The sequence below is a fragment of the Chiloscyllium plagiosum genome, chromosome 16 (assembly GCF_004010195.1).
Source record: "Chiloscyllium plagiosum isolate BGI_BamShark_2017 chromosome 16, ASM401019v2, whole genome shotgun sequence".
Taxonomy (NCBI): domain Eukaryota; kingdom Metazoa; phylum Chordata; class Chondrichthyes; order Orectolobiformes; family Hemiscylliidae; genus Chiloscyllium; species Chiloscyllium plagiosum.
The window spans coordinates 40,358,688-40,379,751 of NC_057725.1; the positions used below are offsets into that span (position 1 = coordinate 40,358,688).

General features: G+C 40.4%; 1 protein-coding gene across 3 annotated transcripts in view; it reads right to left on the reverse strand.

The window, feature by feature from the left end:
- Window positions 1-21,064, reverse strand: part of sbf2 (SET binding factor 2) — a 582,458-nt gene that overhangs the window by 44,995 nt on the left and 516,399 nt on the right. The window contains exons 28-32 of one of the 3 annotated variants that reach the window (XM_043705903.1): window positions 20,853-20,990; window positions 19,181-19,282; window positions 18,820-18,925; window positions 16,453-16,490; window positions 11,011-11,085 (exon numbers count right to left, since the gene is read on the reverse strand). In XM_043705903.1, coding sequence (XP_043561838.1) covers window positions 11,011-11,085; window positions 16,453-16,490; window positions 18,820-18,925; window positions 19,181-19,282; window positions 20,853-20,990 — 459 coding nt within the window. The remainder of the gene's footprint in view (window positions 1-11,010; window positions 11,086-16,452; window positions 16,491-18,819; window positions 18,926-19,180; window positions 19,283-20,852; window positions 20,991-21,064) is intronic. The other 2 variants (XM_043705904.1, XM_043705905.1) reach the window with 2 other exon arrangements.

The window sequence follows — 21,064 nt, forward strand, 5'->3', positions numbered from 1 at the left end:
AAAAAATGCTCGTATTGAGATATGTTACATCATATATGAACAAAAACTACATACCTTTTCTTTCTGAAAATAAGCATATTTGAGATATTGGCCTTGAAATGATTGCAATATCAATGATTTTTGATGTGTGAAGGCTTCATATGACAATCTCCACGACTGTTATTTTGATGTAGGCACTAAGTGTGTTATTTTAATAGTTTAATGACCATCAAAGTAGGGGACAGTAGGGGAATGTTCATCATTCATCTGCAAGCAGTGGTTTCTAGTTTGTTTTTGAGTCAGCTCTCAGCAACTACAACAATGAAATATTGCAGAATGGGATGGAAAAACTTCAAAATTATAATGGATTGTTCAGACGTGAAAATGAAGAACCAATGTACTACACTAGAAGAACAATTTGGAAAAGAAAACACGAGCAGAAGTAATGAACTTTGGTTGCCTCTCAGAAATAAATAAATAAATAGCTGTCCTTCTCTACTTCAGGTAGTGAAATAAACACCAGACCTGCTTAAATAAATGTTATGTGAATGACATCTGCTTTTGATTTATGAATATAAATAGTCAGTTACATAATCAAACCCTTTCTTCTGATGTCAGAAATAAATCATTAAAAAATTTGTTTTGATGCAAGTCTTACCTCAAGAAAGAATTTACAGATCATGCACCATCATTTTCAAAAATAATCTGGAAAATTACATTTCCTTATCCATTGATAGTTGCATAAATAAATCTTTATGTTAACAAAAACATTCTTTTCAAGTTCTCTCTGAAACACTTGGATAACTTTCCTGTTAAAACTTATGGGGCATTTGATCATGTCTCTTATAATAACATTATATTGCTGTGGATATTTAGTTCATGGTTCATGTTGATATTTTAGAGGTTATGTTTAGCTCTGGAAACATTATGGTTGTAAATCTAAGACAATTAAAATGTTGTGCTTTCATTGTCAGAATGCCAAAAACACAAGTGGCAGTTCAGAAGGTTGCCCATATTTGTTTAACAGAGTCTGAATAGAAGAGATAAAGTTTTAAGCCAATAGGTAGACTATCTTAGTTGGAGAATTTGTGAACAACAGGTTGGTTAAAGGAAGCTCAGTGCAAGCTGGAAGAACAGCAGATCAGTTTCAACTTGGGAACTCCCCAGCAGTATCAAGTCCAACAATTTTAGGGCTTGAGGCACCTTCTCCCATGTTTCTATCCCAATCCCCACACATTAGGCCTTATTATCACACGATCTGCTATTACACATAACCAATTATTAGCCACTAATAATCCCCATTAGTAGCTATTCATTCTCCTAGGTTAATAGTTATCCATTCCTTTGTCTGTCCAACTGTTCTTTCTTTTTGGGCTCGATTGCCACCTATCATCTACTCCTTCCCTCCCCTACCTTATCTTCTGCATAAAAACAAACTTTTTCCTTGCTACCATCAGATCAGAGGAAGGGTCATTGGACCTGAAATGTTAACTCTGATTCCTCTCCACTGATGCTGCCAGACCTGCTGAGCTTTTCCAGCAATTTCTACTTTTGTATATAATCATGAAGGTGGGCGAAGCTTAAGACGACTGTCTGGATTCAAATTACTGTGGTGCCCACAGGGAGAAGATTTTAATTGCATTTTGGACCTTGTGAGATTGCAGTTTACTGACAGTACATTTCAGCAGACCTGCATTGTAAGCAGAGTAAAATAATATTCTGGATCAGTGGTGCTGGAAGAGCACAGCAATTCAGGCAGCATCCGAGGAGCTTCGAAATCGATGTTTCGGGCAAAAGCCCTTCATCAGGAATAAAGGCAGAGAGCCTGAAGCGTGGAGAGATAAGCCAGAGGAGGGTGGGGGTGGGGATAGAGTAGCATAGAGTACAATAGGTCAGTGGGGAAGGAGATGAAGGTGATAGGTCAGGGAGGAGAGGGTGGAGTGGATAGGTGGAAAAGGAGCTGGGCAGGTCAGACAAGTCCGGACAAGTCAAGGGGACAGTTTTGCTGGAGGTTCGAAACTAGGATGAGGTGGGGGAAGGGGAAATGAGGAAGCTGTTGAAATCCACATTGATGCCCTGGGGTTGAACCTCCTCCCCCACTGACCTATTGTACTCTATGCTACTCTATCCCCACCCTCCTCTAGCTTATCTCTCCACGCTTCAGGCTCTCTGCCTTTATTCCTGATGAAGGGCTTTTGCCCGAAACGTCGATTTCGAAGCTCCTCGGATGCTGCCTGAATTGCTGTGCTCTTGCAGCACCACTGATCCAGAATCTGGTTTCCAGCATCTGCAGTTATTGTTTTTACCAGAGTAAAATAATAACCATATCATTCACTACGTGAAAAGCCTTAATCTAAGTTTGAATTTTCTGAGGAACAGAAATGTGAAGCAAGTGAGAGTACCTATAGTAGAACAGTGTCTTGCTGCAAAACCAACCAACCAAATGATTAGTTTGTAAAAATAATCTGAGCAAGGGAATAAGGCCTTCACAATCAAGTGAGGATTAATGAAAATTTTACCTCCAAGAATAGTTTCAGATTTATAGTTTGTGGTAAGGAAAACTCTCCAGAGGCCGATGGTATACTTATGGGTTGCCCTTTTGAAACTAAGTAACTTTTGACGATTTGTAAATCATCCTCCTTAACTGGTGGTGCAAGCTGTTCCCCCAAAACACAGAATACATACACATTGAGTCTCATTTGTTAAAAGCTACTTTGTAAACACTATGGTAAAGAGACCTTTCTCACATCTACTTGTCAAGACAGCAGTGTGCTCAATTTGGAAAGCTTGATAAATTGTTGACTATTGACCTTCATTTTTTTGAGCTTTTCCTACTGCCTATTGATTAGATACAAGCATTGAGGGTGGGGGTAAACTAAGCTAACAGCAGTATAAATCACAAATGTATATGTTGTTGCAATTTCTGTGCCATTATCTCGATATCAGTCAATTAAGGCAACAATTTAGGATGCGAGAGGTACAAATTCTCTTAAAAAGAGTGATCTAAGATCTGAGGAAATTATACAGCATAAGAATACCAAAAGTTAACACCTTATCTTAAAAAAGTCCAACACATTTATGGTTCAGATAATTCTGAAATCACTTAACAACAAGTAAGTTACTGCTGTAAACTTCAGAAAGGACACTTCAAATTGTTCAAGTGAATCATACTTTGGATATTGGAATTTCTCCATTGCACATACTTCAACTTCAACTTCAAAAATACTGAAAGAGATGCAATTTTTAAAAATCTATCGAGCTGACAGTGAAGAAATGGGAAAGAACAAGAAGGCCCACCATTTGTCCTTCTATAGAGGCAAAAGATTCTTAATACTATTAAAACTCCCAAAAAACTGATAATGAAGGATATTCAAGTCACAAAAGCTTATTCATATTATTGGAATAAAACAAAATCTTGGAGAATGGGTAACATAGACAATTATTGCACATCCCTAATTGGCCTGAAAAGGTAATGATATTTCTTCTTGCTTTGCTGCAACAGTTTGATACAACAGTGGTTTGCTGTTAGTTTTAGATAGAAAATAAGGGTCAATCATATTGGTGTAGGACTGGACTCATCATAGATAGGATCAGATTACAGCATCAGGGTTATTTCTGTGAGGGGCATTAAAGCCAACTGAACTTTTATGACAAACCAACGGCTTTGTGATTTTTTTATTGAAACCATATTTTTCAGACTTAAATTAGAAAAAACTTAAAATAAATACTATGGTATTTGAAATCATGTTAGTGGGTTATTAAATCAGCCCTCAAAATTACTAGTTCAGTGGCATAACCATTAACGCGATAGATTCCATACTTGGAACATAGTAACTGCCATCCAAATGTATTGGCTACATTGTTAATGCAGCAGGATGAAATGATTTGTTTACTATTGCTGAAGGTGGCAGCTCAGGCAAACAATTACTGAAAAAAAAAAAGGTCTATTAATGCTTTTTTTTGTAAGTATATTTGTTAGCAAATTTTTTTAAACTTTACAAACATATAAAATTATTGAAAAAAAAACAATAACAAATATCAGTATAATAAAAAGAAAAAAACCCATACATTACAATACAACTAGTATCTACTAACTACTAACCTACCCTATAATACAAAGCAAACCCTAACACTGTGCAAAGCAACACCAAAAAAAAAAGAAAAGCAAAAAAAAACACAAAACACAGAACAGCTATGCTTGGCGCAAAGCTCCCAAACAAAGGGACGGGAGCATTGTATATATACCCGTATTAACTCGGGAGACCCCCTTCAGGGCCCAGGACTTGACAAATCTAATCATCCTGGTTAAATAAACGCCCTAGTTAAGATAACTGACAAATCTATATCCAAATAACTCAAGTAGGGCTGCCATGTCTTATAAAAATTGTCTGGTGTGTGGTGCACCATGTTTGTATAAAGTCCAAGGGAATGTGCTCCATAATTAATTTCTGCCATCCCAGCAAGCCCGGCGGGTTCTCAGACATCCAGTTCATCAGAATATTCTTCCGTGCACAGTATGCAAGAATATTAAATAGTTTCTTCCCATGTCCATCTAAAGATGGTAAATTCGGTAGACCTAAGAGGAGCGATATTGGGTCTACTTTGACTTCAGTCCTCAATACCCTCCCTATCTCTCCCGCCACGGCGCTCCAATAAACACGGAGCCTGTGGCATGTCCAGAAGCAATGGGTAAGAGTATCTACACTTATTTTACATTTGGGGCACACTGAAGATGCCCCTTTTTTAAACTTCGTCAGACTGTCTGGTGCCAGATGAGCCCTGTGCAGAACTTTTAACTGCGTAGCGCATGTCCTTTTACAGATTGAGATCTTTCGGGTATTCTCCCATATTTCAGAAGAGATCTCCATTCCCAGCTCTTGCTCCCAGACCTCGCATAACCGGTTAATATCCCACCAGGCCCTGCCACCCAGCAGGCGATAGAGGGCACTAACCAAAAGGGTGCTTGTGGAACATAGCAATAACCTCTCTGTATCAGGCTTATAGGGCTTAGCGAGAAGCGGAGTCTTCTTCTGGATGAAATCCCTAACCTGAAAAAAACGGAAAAGATCTCTGCTGGGCAACCCATATTTGCGGCTCAGTTGCTCAAAAGACATCATAACCTCCCCCTCAAACAAGTCTCCCAAACTAGAAACTTCTCTTGCTGCCCATAATTTGAACCCTGAGTCCATCATCCCTGGTTGGAACCCTGGCATGCCAACGATAAGTGTAAGTGGCAAAGTCTTAGATAAACAACCCTCACTCTGATGCATCGTCCTCCATGCCTTGACTGTACTAATGACAATGGGGTTCCGGCAATGGTCCATAACTGTCCTCATCTTATCTTAATAAGAGTGCACTTTGCCTGGGAGGCATCGATATCCAGCCATATTGGCTTCGGATTGTTACCTACCCAATCACAGACAAAGGACAGCAGGGGACTCAAGTGATACCTCCTGAAGTCTGGGAAATCAACTCTTTCCCCTCCATGAGGCAACTGCAATTTACTAAGTTTGATGAGGGGCGGCCCACGATGCCAGACAAAGGAACCAAACCACCCCATAAGCTTCCGCAGCGTTGACCTGGGAAACATTACAGGGAGCACACGCATGGGATAAAGCAAACGAGGAAGAACATTCATCTTAATGAGAGATAGTCGGCCCAGCCATGACATTAGAAGAGCCTTCCAGCTCTGGAGATCTTGCCTAATATTGTTGAGCAAGTGAGCAAAGTTAGTCCGAAATAACAGATCAAACTTGGGGGTAATAAAAATGCCTAGGTATCGGTACCCTGTCCATGACAACTTATAAGGGAACTTAGGGCCACCTTCAAATTCTGGTACATCCTTAAGGTTCCCAAAGGCATAGCCTCCGATTTTGCAAAGTTAATCTTATATCCTGAAATAGCCCCAAATGAATTGGTACACCAAATGAATTGATACATTGTATCAAATGGGGTACAGAGGTCATCGGGTTCGATAAAAACAGAAGGACATCATCTGCATACAGTGTAATTTTGTGTGCCCTCAATCCCACTTCCGGAGCAGTTATGTGGATGTTCTGACAAATGGCCTCTGCCAGCGGCTCTATCACCAACGTAAATAACAACGGTACGAAGGGACAGCCTTGCCGACTACCCCCACCATCCTAAAATTCCCAGACTTCACTCCGTTGGTGATGACAGCAGCCAGAGGGTGGCGATATAAAACCTCCACCCACCTAGCAAAGACTCCACCCAACCCAAACTGTTCTAAGACAAAAAAGCTATGGCCATTCCACCTGGTCAAATGGTTTCTCTGCATCGAAGGAAATCACCAAATCCTGAAGCAATTGTTGCTGACAACCTTGGACCATATTCAGCAACCGTCTAATATTATTAGAGGACCTACGGCCCCTTACAAAGCCTGTCTGGTCCTCTTTAATGATATGGGGCAACACCCTTTCCAATCTCAGCGTCAGGATCTTGAACAGAATCTTGAAATCTGAATTTAATAGATTGTATGAAGCACAATCCTCAGGAATCTTCCCCTTCTTAAGAATTAGGGAAATATTAGCTTCTCTCAAAGATGGTGGTAGGCATTCACGTATATAGGAATGATTGTACACCTCCAACATCGGCTCTGACAGAATACCTATAAACTCCTTATAAAACTCATTCAGAAGACCATCAGGCCAGGCGCTTTCCCACTCTGAAGTTGCCTAGCTGCCTCCTGTATTTCCTGAACTGTCAAGGAGGCATTAAGGAGAGAGGCCTGTTCCAAGGTTACCCCTGGGAGGTCCAGGTTCTTAAAAAAGGTCTCCATTTTAGCTCTCCTGTCCTCGCAACCTTTAGACCGATACAATTCAGAGTAAAAGCTCTGAAAAGCCTCATTAATCTTTTTAATATCGTATGTAAGGTCCCCGGTGCTGTCTCTGATTGCAGTAATGGACTGGGAAGCACATTTTTCCTAGTTAAGTATGCTAAATACTTCCCTGGCCTATCCCCATACTCGAACAGCCTTTGTCTAGCAAAAGCAAGTTCTTTCTTTGCGTTTTGTGTCAGTATTGAATTTAAGGCGGTCCGGAGGGCTGTGATCCGCTGTAGCTTAGTCACTGAAGGCCGTGCAAAATGTGCCACCTCAGCGGCTTTCAACTGTGTCTCAAGTGGACGCTGCTGTTCCTCCTTCTGTCGTTTCCAGCTAGCCGAATAGGAAATAGCTAATCCCCTAGCAAAGACCTTAGCATTCTCCCATAGCATAGATGGACTACTAGCTGTGCCTGAGTTGACAGTCAAGAATTCCTGAAACTCCTTCAAAAAGTATTCCACAAATTCGGAATCCTTAAGGAGAAAAGGGTCCAAACGCCAGTGCCACAAACCTAGCCCCTCACTCTTGTCCTTAACATCCAAATACACTGCTGCATGATCAGAGATAGCTGTATTCCCAATTTTACAACCCATAATTGAATCCAGAAGGACCGAGGGAGCCAGAAAGAGGTCAATCCTCGTGTGACCTTTATGTGGATTTGAAGGTGAAGTCCTTGCCGGTAGGGTGAAGAAATCTCCAAATATCCACCAGCCCCAACTCCTCCCATAAGTCAACAACCTGCTTGGCCTGCGAAGAAATAGTTGGGGGCCCACTAAGCATCCTGTCCACTGTCGGATCCAAAAGACAATTAAATTCCCCCCTTGTAATAATGCGCCATGTTCCAAAAGCACTCAACTTAGAGAAAGCACTAATCAAACATTTGAGGGGATGCGGTGGAGGATAGTAGACATTTAAAATGCCATATTCCTCCCCATGTATCAGGGCTTTAAGTATCACAAACCGTCCCTGCTCATCTTTCACCTGCTCTAATAACGTGAATGGAGATTTTTCTGGATAAGTACCATCACTCCCCTACTTTTAGTAGTAAAGGATGAAAAGAGTACCTGGTCATAACCCCCCTGTTATAATTTCAGGTGTTCCCCAACAAGATGGGTTTCCTGCAACTAAGCGATATCAACCCTTTCCCTCTTAAGGCTAGAAAGCACTTTTTCCTTTTAACAGGTGAATGACTTCTCTTAATGTTCCAGGTGCACCATTTAATAAGACACTTAGCCATATCCCCTTTCAGAGACCCTTGAACCCCTGGGAGGGAGAACCTTGCTTACAAAGCACCGAACATAAGTAAATAAAGACTCAGAGTTGAAGAACTATATATACAAAAACTACTCTATCATAACTATAAAAACTACCGAAAAAAACAACTATAAAACCTTGAATGGAAGACTCTCCCCCCTGCCCATAAGGGGCATTCACCCTACCCATCCCCTCCTTCACAGCTCCTTCAAACCTGGACTGTGCCCCAGCCTTAGGCCGGAAAAAAAACAAGATGATCCTTAAATCAAGTCAGGATGAGCACTCCACCCATCCCTGGCTTCATATCATCCCTACTTGTGACTAAAAGAGAAACAGAAGATTAAAAAAAAAGGGAGAGACAACCAGGAACATCCACAAAATTTCCCATCAGAAAATCCAGTTATTAAAGAAAAGGAACAACTTATTCCAAGATCTTTCCCCCCCTTTCCAAAAGGGAAATTATTAGGGAGAAAGGAATTTTAAAAAACTGAAAGGAAAACATTGGGAAAGACAGAAAAGAGAATAAACATTAACCATATTCTTCAGGTCAATCTATCTATTTTAAAGTGTCTACAAGTTTTTAGTTTTATCCACTGAGTCAAATTTATAAACTGAGTCCTCGTGGCTGAAATGGGGCAGTGTGGGGTATCTCGGAGTACTGGATGCCCAGGTTCCTCAGCCTCTTTTTAACTTCATCGAAGGACTTCCTCTTTTGAATTACAGCTGCAGATAAATCCTGGAAAAACATGATTTTTGACCCCTTGTTCAGCAGTGCCTGTGGATCTTTTCCCAGGGATCTGGAAGCTTCCATGACTTTTTGCTTGTCCTTATATGAGTGGAAATGCACTAGGACTGAGCGGGGACGTTGCACTAGCCCTGACCTGTGCACTGTTAACCGATAAGCCTTTTCAATCTGTAGCCTGCTGGACTCAAAACTTCGGCAGCCAGTTTTCAAAGAAGCTCACTGGCTGCTCACCTTCCTCACCTTCAGGGAGCCCAACAATTCGGAGATTTATCCTCTGACCTTGTTTTTCGAGGTCATCGATATGATCGCGCAAGGCCCGCACCTCTCACTCCAGCATCTGGATTTGACTGGATGAGGACTCCATTGCAGCTTCCGAGGCCTTAATTCGACCCTCAACCTCCTCCAGCCTCTCCTCGAGGCTATGGATCTCCTGCTCATGCTTCTGCAGCATGGATGCAATAGGTTGGACCTGGGCACGAATCTCCCGACGGATCTCTTCAATCACAGCCCCAACTTTCAAGTCAAGTCTCTCCATCACCGCAGCCAATTCCTGTGAGTCTGTCATGTCCCCAGGGAGGTCAGGAGAGGCTGCTGCTGCAGTCTCTGGTGTTGTAGGTGCTGCAGGGGAGTGTCCTCCCTGCTGCTGTTTCCTTGTTCCTTTTCCCTTTGGCATCCTCCCCACTCCCAAATATTAACAAATATGTGTTCTGTAAGGTTTTAAACTAATAATTCCACCATATAAGTTGACCAGGGATGGCAAAAAACACCAGTATGCCTTGGCTGTTAGGCAGAGCTGTCCACAGTAGTTCTACAGAATCGCCATCTTGCCAAGTCCCCTCTATTAATGCTTTAATTTGCTGTTTCTTTTACTGACTAATAGTATTTGGGCAGTTAAAGTCTAAGACAAAATTTACTGAAGTGCTATGACACCACCTTCCAAAGGTGAGGAGGACTGGGGCCAAAATAAACTGACGTGCACATCTCTTCATCTGCCAGCAATCTGCATGATTTGTTGGTAACATCTCCTCGAACTGGATGGATGCAAACATCCACCATGATATAACATGTTAATGTTACTTATGAAAATAGCTTGACACACAGAAGCTAAAAAACATTGGAATAAAAACTTGTGGCTCCCTGATTTCTTAATATTGGGGTGGTGTTGAGCAGGGGTCAGTGGTAGTGATTGGGATAGGTTTAAAGGTATCTCAAGTCTGGAGACACTGGGGACAAAGGTTTATGGCCTGGTAGTACTAGGTGAAAAGTAATGATGTTTTAGTCATTGGTGGGGAGAGTCTCCAGATTATATCTGCTCAATTGGAGTGTGCCCAGGTTATGGCAGTATTTGGGAGGAATGCTAATTGGGTCTGAACATATTTGAAATTGTGCATTAATGAGATAAAAAACATTATTGCGTGAATCATGTTACGCAAGTATGGACAGACTTAATTTAGTAATGTTCTTGCAGTGCATGGGCTTATATCCAATTATAGTTTCAGGAAAAAGGAAAACCTGTCACTGAATTACAGACAATATATTAATACAGGATTCAGAACAACTTTAACTATGACCTGAAATAACATTAGGAACTATACTTAGAAAGTCTTCAGAAACAGCATGTCATTTGACCAACTGTGGACAATATATTTGTGAAAAATATGCATTAGCCACACTTAGAGCAGCATTGGATAGTTTACATAAAGAAACATTTTTGTTATTTCTACATTTCATCAGCATGATGGGTTCTGGCAGGAGGGTACCACAGAGCAGCAGGAAGATGTGTTTTAGAAGTCCACATTTTCAAGATATACCAGAGAAAGAACTTGAACTTATTTAATGCATGATGTGTCAGATGTGGTTTAGTAATATTTATTTGTTAAAAAAATTCTGGCTGGAAAACCACTTCATACATTAATGTGGTTTAACCATAATCTAAGACACATGACTTGTACCATGACAATTGACATGTTTTCCATTCTCATAATGAGATGTTGTCGTTGGTTGTGGAAAATTACAATATGAATTTGCAAGGAACACTGATGAATTAACCTTTAGGTTGCTGAAAGTGCATTTGTGTGCATTATGAAGACAAATATATTGGCAGCTTAAAAATTAACTCAATTCCTCTTTGTAAAAAACAAAGAGTAACAGGAGTGGGACCAGGACATAAGAATACAATACAGCACCGTACCTTGATTGAAGACCTTTCCTTTAACAGTGTTCTTCTGCTGAGAATGAGTGAACAGCTTGTCCTTATACCCGAGAACTGGTGGATCATAACAATAACAGAGACAGAATTTTCAAAACATTTTCTAGTTAAAATCAAATTGATCTGAAAATTACAAGAAATTATTGTACAAAACTTAGGACTGTACCAATAGATGGAAGCTGCGAAGTTCATTAGGCTGCAATCCTGATGGTTAAACTGCGATGACTAATAATACTCCCCTTAGAGCTCACCTCCTGTGTTATTTCTTTATTCTTGGAAGGGTTTTGCGGGGGGGGGGGGGGGGGAGGAAGGTTGTGGTGGCAGGTGGTAGTTGATCAGGCAGGCACAAGCCTCATTGCAGAATGATTTACTGCACCATGGTTACCATGTCTGTCTGTCAGAAACTGTGGTACCCTCCTGCCAGAGCCCATCATCTTTCCAATTCTGCTCTTGGTGCTATTAGAGGATTACCTTATATTTTTATTTTAAAGAACATGTAAAACTCTTCGGAGGTCCACTTGCTAGCTTGGTCTAGACTCCAATGGTGTAGTCTACATATGATCCTGAATATGACAGTATATCCCTATTCACTTAATTACCGGTTAAAGTTATAAGATGATTAGGTCACACTGCAACATAGCAATTCTTGCTTTACAGATTTCTCAAATCTGGCTGTGTCTCGGCTTTAATTGTTTTGCAAGTAGTGGACAGAGGATTTGCTTGCAAAAGACAGTTAAGAAACATTAAGAACTTCTGGAATCTGCTACAAACAGTTTTTACTATTTTTCTGCAATCCTGGTGGGTTGCTGGTACACACTTAGAGGAATTTCTATTTAAAAATTTCAATCAGTAAATCATGTTTGTCATAAGAGCAATTTTCCACATTAATCATTAATAACTAAGCTGATTGGCACAGTTCTAAATATATTATATATGTAATACAAAAAGAAAAAAACAAATGCATTTACACAAGGATGCAAATATATTCCAATTTTATATATCAGCCATTCAATTACATAAATACAATAATCAAACTTATTAGGTGAGGGGCTGCAAATATCAAAGTAAAATGAACAAAACAGGGTGACACGGTCAATCCTGATTCTGATGGTTGAAAAGGTTGGACCAAAATTAACATGACATCTGGGCTGAATCTTATCATTTTATTTGATTAAGTCTGAGTTACGCCAGGTATCTTGGAGTTTTTTTCACTGTAAGACCTAGCAAGCTCTCCCACTGTAGTGTACTAAACTTGCTGCATGAAATACATACACCATCTCTTGCGTCTGATGCAGGCCCCATGTTACCAAACCCCATTCCCAGAACAACTTGTGACTCAGAGGATTTGCTGTAATTCACAGACAATCCTTGCGCCTGTGCAATTTTTAAAAGCCTGTACTGCACCTGGACAAGTGATGTAAGACCAGAACTGCCCTGTACTCCTTCTGACATTTGCTACTAACATGGCAAACAGGAGTAACTGAGGCCCACTTTGCAGGCAGGCATTTGGAGGCTTTACTGGAGTGGGTTCTGTAGAAGGGGAATGTCCTCTTACTTAAAGACGAGGAGGGAGGTCGTGACCCCAAACTACGCCAGCCTGATTTGTGCACTACTTAGCACTGTAGGAAGAATGTCAATGCCCTTCCCCAATCTGCCAGCGCAAGAGACACCATCTTGTCTATGATAACTCTCACTCCCTTTCTTATTGTATCCATCTCCCAACACTTATACTTTACAACTCTCACTACTGTTGGCAATATTCCCTTGACTGTGGCTTGCTGACACCCATGACAAGCTTCCTTCCTTTTTATTCTGCATTAAATGTGAAGGCAACACAAATAATGTAACCTTGTATCTCTGATTGAGGGCGCAAAGTGCTAAAAGGCAAGCTATTGCAAGGCAGAGATGCCGTATGCATCCAGGTAGGTTCAATGAGTGTGCGTTATGACAGTGAACAAAGAGCCCAGAGATAAAACCTGGACCCGTCCATCTGCGCACAATGTTCTTGCTGCAGCATTACAATGATAGTTGCTGGTACAGCAGTGAAGTGCAGAAACACTCTATAAGTAGGTCAAAGATGTTCCATGAGGTTAGAGGCTAACACATATTAGATGCCAATGTCCATGAACATGGGGTACATGAGGCCAGTGTCTATGGAGAAGTTGGTGCCAAATGTCAACGTGCAGCAAGCGAGCTGAATCCACCGGGCACCTGCTCTCATTTCCAAGTCTATTTTTCTCAACATCTAACTTGGTCAGCATTTTGGCAAGACAGAAAGCTGAATATTAATGCGGTGAGTTGGGTCATCAACAAAGTGTTTACCAAACAATGATCCACTTTAATTCGCAAATGTCAAAGAAAGTGCCATGCCGCTTGTGAAAAGCATACAAAGGGCATGGATTTCTCCCAATGGATCTCAGAGGATTTCTTGTCAGATTCTGCCACAAATCTTTCAGCATCCATGTCATTCATACCCTTTCCAAGATTTTGTCCAATAAGATTGGGGTGACACGGTGGCTCAGTGGTTAACACTGCTGCCTTTCAGCACCAGGATACCTGGGTTCAATTCTAGCCTCAGGCGATTGTCTGTGTACGTTCTCCTTGTGCCTATATGGGTTTCCTCCGGGTGCTATGGTTACCTCCCACAATCTAAAAGATATGCAGTTTAGGTGAATTGGCCATGCTAAATTGTCCCTAGTGCTAGGGATGTGTAAGTTAGTCAGGGTAAATGAAGAGTAATAGGATAGGGGAACGGGTCACTCTTCAGAGGGTCGGTGTGGTTATTGGGCCAAATGGCTTGTTTTCATACTGTAGGGATTCTATGAAGATTATAGAATCATTGAGATGTACAGCACGGAAACAGACCCTTTGGTCCAACCCGTCCATGCCGACCAGATATCCCAACCCAATCTAGTCCCACCTGCCAGCACCCAGCCAATATCCCTCCAAACCCTTCCTGTTCATATACCCATCCAGATGCCTTTTAATTGTTGCAATCATACTAGCTTCACCACTTCCTCTGGCAGCTCATTCCATACACGTACCACCCTCTGCATGAAAAAGCTGTCCAATAGGTCTCTTTTAGATCTTTCCCATCTCACCCTAAACCTATGCTGTTTAGTTCTGGACTCCCCACCCCAGGGAAAAGACCTTGTCTATTTACTCGATCCATGCCCCTCAGGATTTTGTAAACCTCTATAAGGTTACCCCTCAGCCTCAGACACTCCAGGGAAAATTGCCCCAGCCTTATCATCCTCTCCCTATAGCTCAAATCCTCTAACCTAGCAACATTCTTGTAAATCTTTTCTGAACCCTTTCCGAACATCCTTCTGAAAGGAAGGAGACCAGAATTATACGCAATATTCCAACAGTGGCCTAACCAATGTCCTATACAGCTGCAACATAACCTCCCAACTCCTGTACTCAATACTCTGACCAATAAAGGAAAGCATACCAAACGCCTTCCTCACTATCCTATCTACTTGCGACTCTACTTTCAAGGAGCTATGGAGCTGTAGTGGACAGTGAAGAAGGTCACCTTATATTACAACAGGATCTTGATCAGATGGGCCAATGGGCTGAGAAGTGGCAGATGGAGTTTTATTTAGATAAATGCGAGATGCTGCATTTTGGAAAAGAAATTTTAGTAGAACTTATACACTTAATGGTAAGATCCTAAGGAGTGTTGCTGAACAGAGACTTTGGAGTGCAGGTTCATTGCTCCTTGAAAGTAGAGTTGCAGGTAGATAGAATAGTGAAGAAGGCATTTGGTATGCTTTCCTTTATTGCTCAGAGTATTGAGTACAGGAATTGGAATATTGCTCAAGTTTTGCTGAGAGGATTTCCTTGGCTTGCTGGATTTGCTGCTCCCAGACCTCTCCTCTTTGACTTGCTTGCAAGAGGCATAGAGTGGCTGATACACAAATTATTTGGTCTCTGATTTATTGGTTAAAGCCACAGCTGGCAGTAATTGGTGAGGGACTATAAACTAGCTTTCTTCAGACATCAGTTTTTTTTACTGCAAAGAGAAAGACAACACCTCCCTTTCCTGAATGTCCTAAAACTTCTAATCATATCACTCAAACACACAACCTGCAAAGATACTTGGGAGCCAATCACAGTTACTGGCAGGCAGAAGCCCTTTATCACCAACAAATCCAGAGACCAATCAGCCACTTGTTACTGGTTGAATCTCCCTTTGTACACACCCCCTAGCTCCAACAACTTCTCCCCATTGCTTCAGCAAACAGCAGTCTAAATAGCACTTACAATAAATGTGGATATAACTTCAGCGCACAATTAAAACATAGGAAAAAAAATTGTAAAAAACTATGACTACTTCTTTTGGGAAATTGGTGTTTCGGGAAGGCTATCCTTAATCTTGACCTTCATCTATTGGACATACATTATAGCATCACAGACAGCTGTTATCACTAACAGTGTTTTCTCCCCAGCCTTGCTTAATGTTTGACTGGCTGGCTTGCAAAGGTTCATGGGAGTCACAAAATGTTCCCAATCCTGGGAAATCTACACACGTTCTTTTTTTAATGATCGATTGTAGGCTGCGAAAATGCGATAAACTTGTTGCCAAGTTCTGTCAGTAAATTTGGTCTTCTATTGGAAGATAAAATAGTTTATTTTCATAAAGATGGCACACCTCCAGATTGAATTTTAAATATGCAATGTCTAATTTTCTTAAATATTTCAGGATAAAGATAGAGTTAGACCTTCAAGAAATTGAAAGCCCATCCTGGTTCATCACACAAACCAGCTTTACATCCATTGACTCCATCTATATTACCTGCTGCCTCGGAAAAGTGACCAACACATCAAAGACCCCTCCTATGCTTGTTATGCTCTCTTCCATCTTCTTTCTTGGGGCAGAAGATACACATGTTTGTGTACATGTACGAATAGATTCTTCCCTGCTGTTATTAGACTTCTGAATTGACCTCTCAAATTTTAAATTTAATGCTGATCTTCTCTCTGTGCATCTTCTCTGCAGCCATAACATTGTATTCTTTGGTCTGTTCCATTACTCTCTGCACTTTGTTAAAAATCCCACAACACCAGGTTATAGTCCAACAGGTTTATTTGGAAGTAATTGTTCAAAATATCATTTCAGTTGCATGACACTGTAATCTTTTACCATAAATTCTGTATCTTATGATCCTGCTTCACAGCTACCTGAAGTAGCAGTGCTCTGAAAGCTAGTACTTCCAAATAAACGTGTTGGGCTTTAACCTTGCGTCGTGTGATTTTTAACTTTGTTCACCCTAGTCCAACACCGGCACCTCTACATCACCTGTGCACTTTGTGTGATATGATCTGCCTGTATAACATGCAAAAGAAAACTTTTCACCTTATGTAAGCGCATATGACAATAATAAATCAAATCAAATATATCTACTTTTGATAACACACCTTGAAGCTCTTTGGGACATTTTAATATGTAAGAGTCGCTGTAGGAAAGAAAGTTGAATTTTGTTGTAATTGTATGCCTTAAAAGAATACTCTGAACATTCATGGTATTTGCAGAATTCCCTATTCTATGTATGTAACAAATATATAAAGAGCAAGGTACTGTTTCCCCCAATCACTATTGCTTCCCCACTCCTATTCTGCACTTCCATACGAAATGCTTGAGCACTAATGTTTCTGACCATTTTGAAGGCAGGTCCGCTTTTGTAATATACAGTTACGTTGGGGCCCAGGAACCGGCCCTTTGTCCCACCATGTCTGCGGGAATCACAATACAGTCCTAACCAAATCCCATTTGTCTGCATGCCTGTACGCCTCTATTCCACAGCTGTTTATGTGTCTCTCTTACATCTCTTACATGTTATCATTTCTACTTCTACCACCTCGCCTTGCAGCATGTTCCAGGCACCTGCCACTTCTGTGTAAAACAAACAAATTGCTTTATATATCTCTCCTTTAAAACTTGCCCCTGTCACCTTAAACTTATGCCTCTTAGCATTTGACATTTTCACCCAGGGAAAAAGACTTCGAAGAAAAATACACTATTGATGCCTCTCATAATTTTACATGCTTCTATCAGGTCAGCCCTCAGCCTCCAGTGCTCTAGTGAAAACTATCCAAGCTTGTCCAACTCTCCTCATAGCTAATAGACTCTGACCAGGCAACATCCTGGCAAACTTCTTTTTCACTCATATATAGTGTGTGACCAGAACTGCACACAATCTTCTAAATGTGACCTAACAAAAGTTTATTCAGCTGCAGCATGACTTCCCAATTTTTATACTTGATGTCTCGACTGATGAAGGCAAGCATGCTACATGCCAATGGACTTGCACCCCAAGATCCCTCTGTATATCAATGCTCTTATGGGTCCTGCCATTTACTCTATTTTCCTTTTGCATTTGACCTGACAAAATGCACCATCTCATACTTGTCCAGATTAAACTCCACCCAACTTTTCAACTATTCCAAATATGCTGTATCCTTTGACAACTTTCCTCACGGTCCTAGGGACCTTGTCAAATGCTTTAGTGAAGTCAATGTAGACAACATCCTATGCCCCACACTCAATCACCTTTGTTCCTTTCTCAAAAAACTCGATTAAATTTATGAATCAAGACCTCCCCTCACAAAGCCGCGGTGATGATCCTTAATACGTATGTTCTTTTCAAAAGTAAGTAAATCCTGTAAGAATCACCTCCAATAATTTCTCTATCACTGATGCAAGGTTTAGCATCCTATAATTTCCTGGATTTTCCCTGTTGCCCTTAAAGGAACAATGCTGACTATTCTCCAGTATCTGGGAATTCACCTGTGGCATAAGAGGATACAAAGCTCTCTGCTAAGGCCGCAACAATCTCCTCCCTTGCCTCCCTCAATATTCTGTGATAAATCCAATTTGGCCCTGGGGAATTATCTATCTTAACTTTTCTTTTTAAAAAGACACCCAACCTCCTCCTCCTCAATATCAACATGCTCTAGAATATCAACATAGCCCTCCTTAAACTTGCCACCATCCATGCCCTTCTCCTTAATGAATATTTATGTGAAGTACTCCTTAAGGATGCCACCAACTTCCTCTGGCTCCACACATAAATTTCCTTTGTCCTTGAGTGGACTTTACTCTTTCCCTAGCTATCCTCCTACTCTTAATATATATATAAAATGCCTTGGGATTCTCATTAATCTTACTTAACCTTAAGATCATTTCATGGTTTCTTTTAGTCCTCCAAATTCCTTGTATTTTTATATTCCTCAAGGGCACTGATTTCAGGTTACTAACCTTACATGTGCTTCCTTTAAATTTTTGACTAAACTTTCAATATCTCTCGTCATCCAGGGTTCCTGAATCATGCCATCCTTATTTTTCATCAGGAATGTGCTGGTCCTGAACTCTGACTATTGTAATATTTTCCACCGACCTACACAGGTTTATATGCCCCTTCATTTTCTCTCTGAAATCTATACTACTGAAGAATAATTGACTTCCCAATGCCAAGCAGCTAACTCAAGGAATGGCAGAGTAGTGTCCTGAACACAGGTACCACTAGCCATTGTATAGAATGGAGAGACATGTGACTGAGATCATTTATACAAAACTATTTTCCTCATTGCCTATGCACATGAATGTCATAAGTCTGAAAATTAAGTTCAGGAAAAACACATTCTTGTATCAACTGTGATAAACATGTGGCTACAACTTGTGGCTGAAAGTGCATCTGTAGCCATGAGATAGCACTTTGAAGCTTAAAACAAAGGTATAAAGATAAATAACACTCAGAAAATATCAAATGAATCTTGGACTTCAACTTTGTTTTTGCTAAGTTCTTCTGATAAGCATTCAAACTCCCTTCTTTATTCCTCTCTTCATGATCCGCATTTCTCAGTATTCTGACCGCTATTTTAATGTTCTCAGCTGCAAAAGAAGACATATTAGTTAGCTATGATTTTCCCTCCCTACCTGTTCCATGCTTCCCATAGCAAAGGGTCCGAGCTCTGGAACTCGCTTCTGTTGTGCTGATGTATTTGACTGACCTACATATACATTCAGAACCATGTATCAGAGTTTCTAACTTAACAGCAATGATATATATAAAGGAAGATCTTTTAATGGTTCCTGAACGTCTTGAATCTGAACTTTGAAATAAGGTTAGAATATAAGACGACTAACCTCCACGTGTAAAACTGTTTGGAAGATGCACATCCAAATGTGCTGGGACCACCTGCTTTACAACACTGGTTGCTCGAGAGTATCGCTTGTCAATGGCTGCATCTATAAAAAAAAACCAAAAGGATTTTAACTTGCCCATAAATAAGGATTGATAAAGGGAAAAACAGAATTTAATTACTTATATTACTCAGGTTTATACTTTTGAGTAGCTAAGATCCATAGTCCAGGAAAATCCAAAGTTTCATACTCAGTCCATGCAGAAAAGGTGAGACAAGAGAAGGCCTTTGATTCCTCACCTGATACTTACTATTAAATATCTTTTGGGTAAAACATGAATGGATGCTTGGCCTCACGGAACTGTATCTCAGCAAGGAATCAATGCTTTCAGAAAAGGAGTAGAAGTAAGAAAAGTGGCAGACAGAACACACAAGGAAAAACCAAGCTCTTAAAACTTATCTTTATCCTTAATGAACCATTTGCTGCTTAAAATATCAGGACTAGAAATAAGTAGATTTTCAAGATTAAAAATGCTCAGGTTAAGTTTATGACATCAAAGTATTAATATGGACCAAAGCAAGAAATACATTGTTTCATCAGGAAGTAGTGTGGGCTGAGTACCTGTTTGATTAGCTCAATATATTTTCTCTCGCAAATTTCTTGGTCAGATGCCTCAAAGTGCACCCTTTACAACTGAATTGATTATCAGTAGCTTCTACTATACACATTATCATCGCATTACCACTCTCCACTTTATTAAATTTTGCATAAACAATTCTGGGTTTACTTAAATATTTAAAAATGGATATAAAACAGTACATTTGTTTTAAAGGAAGGTTTCATAACTAGTTCTAATTAATAGTTATTCCTGAAGAAGGGCTTATGCCCGAAACATCGATTCTCCTGTTCCTTGGATGCTGCCTGACCTACTGCGCTTTTCCAGCAATACATTTTCAGCTCTGATCTCCAGCATCTGCAGCCCTCACTTTCTCCCAATTAATAGTGTGACTACTATCAGTGTTACAGTATGAGAAATAGAATTAATGCAACTGAAACCATTTTATCATAATTATTGCATATGCGCATTAGCACACCTTTTGGAAATTGGGCTTTTAAACATCCCCACCTATCAGAAAATATTTTGACAGGGAATAAGAATGGTAAGATTCCCAGTTTATCAGGAGAAATGTTTCGTTTGAGCTGCATGATATCCAAAAATGTGTCATCATGTAATGCCCACCTACAGCAACCCATGTATCCTGATCTCAGCTGCACTAGGATTATGTGAATGGTGGAAGAAAACTACAGTGCCATTCAATGCATCTCCAAGTACTAAGTTGTGGTACCGAGCAGCATTACAAAAGTCTTGGAGAAGGCAACCTTCCAACATTCTTTGTAAAAAAAAAAGAAAATAAAAATGATTATTTTACAAAGTGAGATACCATAAGCAATGAAAATCACATGCTGAAGTTAAATGTCTCCCCTTCCTGAAGAAGGGCTTATGCCTGAAATGTCGATTCTCCTATTCCCTGGATGCTGCCTGACCTGCTGCGCTTTTCCAGCAACACATTTTCAGCTCTGATCTCCAGCATCTGCAGACCTCACTTTCTCCTCAAAGATGTCTCCCCTTAGTCCCTAGCATCAACAGTCACAACCATCTTTTATAAAACTGCACCTGGAGAAAGTAGGACATTGGGATGGCCAGTAAGCGTGCTGCTGCCATTCATTCTGGAGAAGCTAGGTACTGCATTCAGCAAAGCTTGTAGGTACTTCTCTTGTTCAAGGCTACTTGATGATTCTGAGGACACAGGAGCTAACAAAGAAATAAAAACAAAACCTTGTTATACGTAAAATACCAACCAAAATTAATTATCAATGGATAAACAA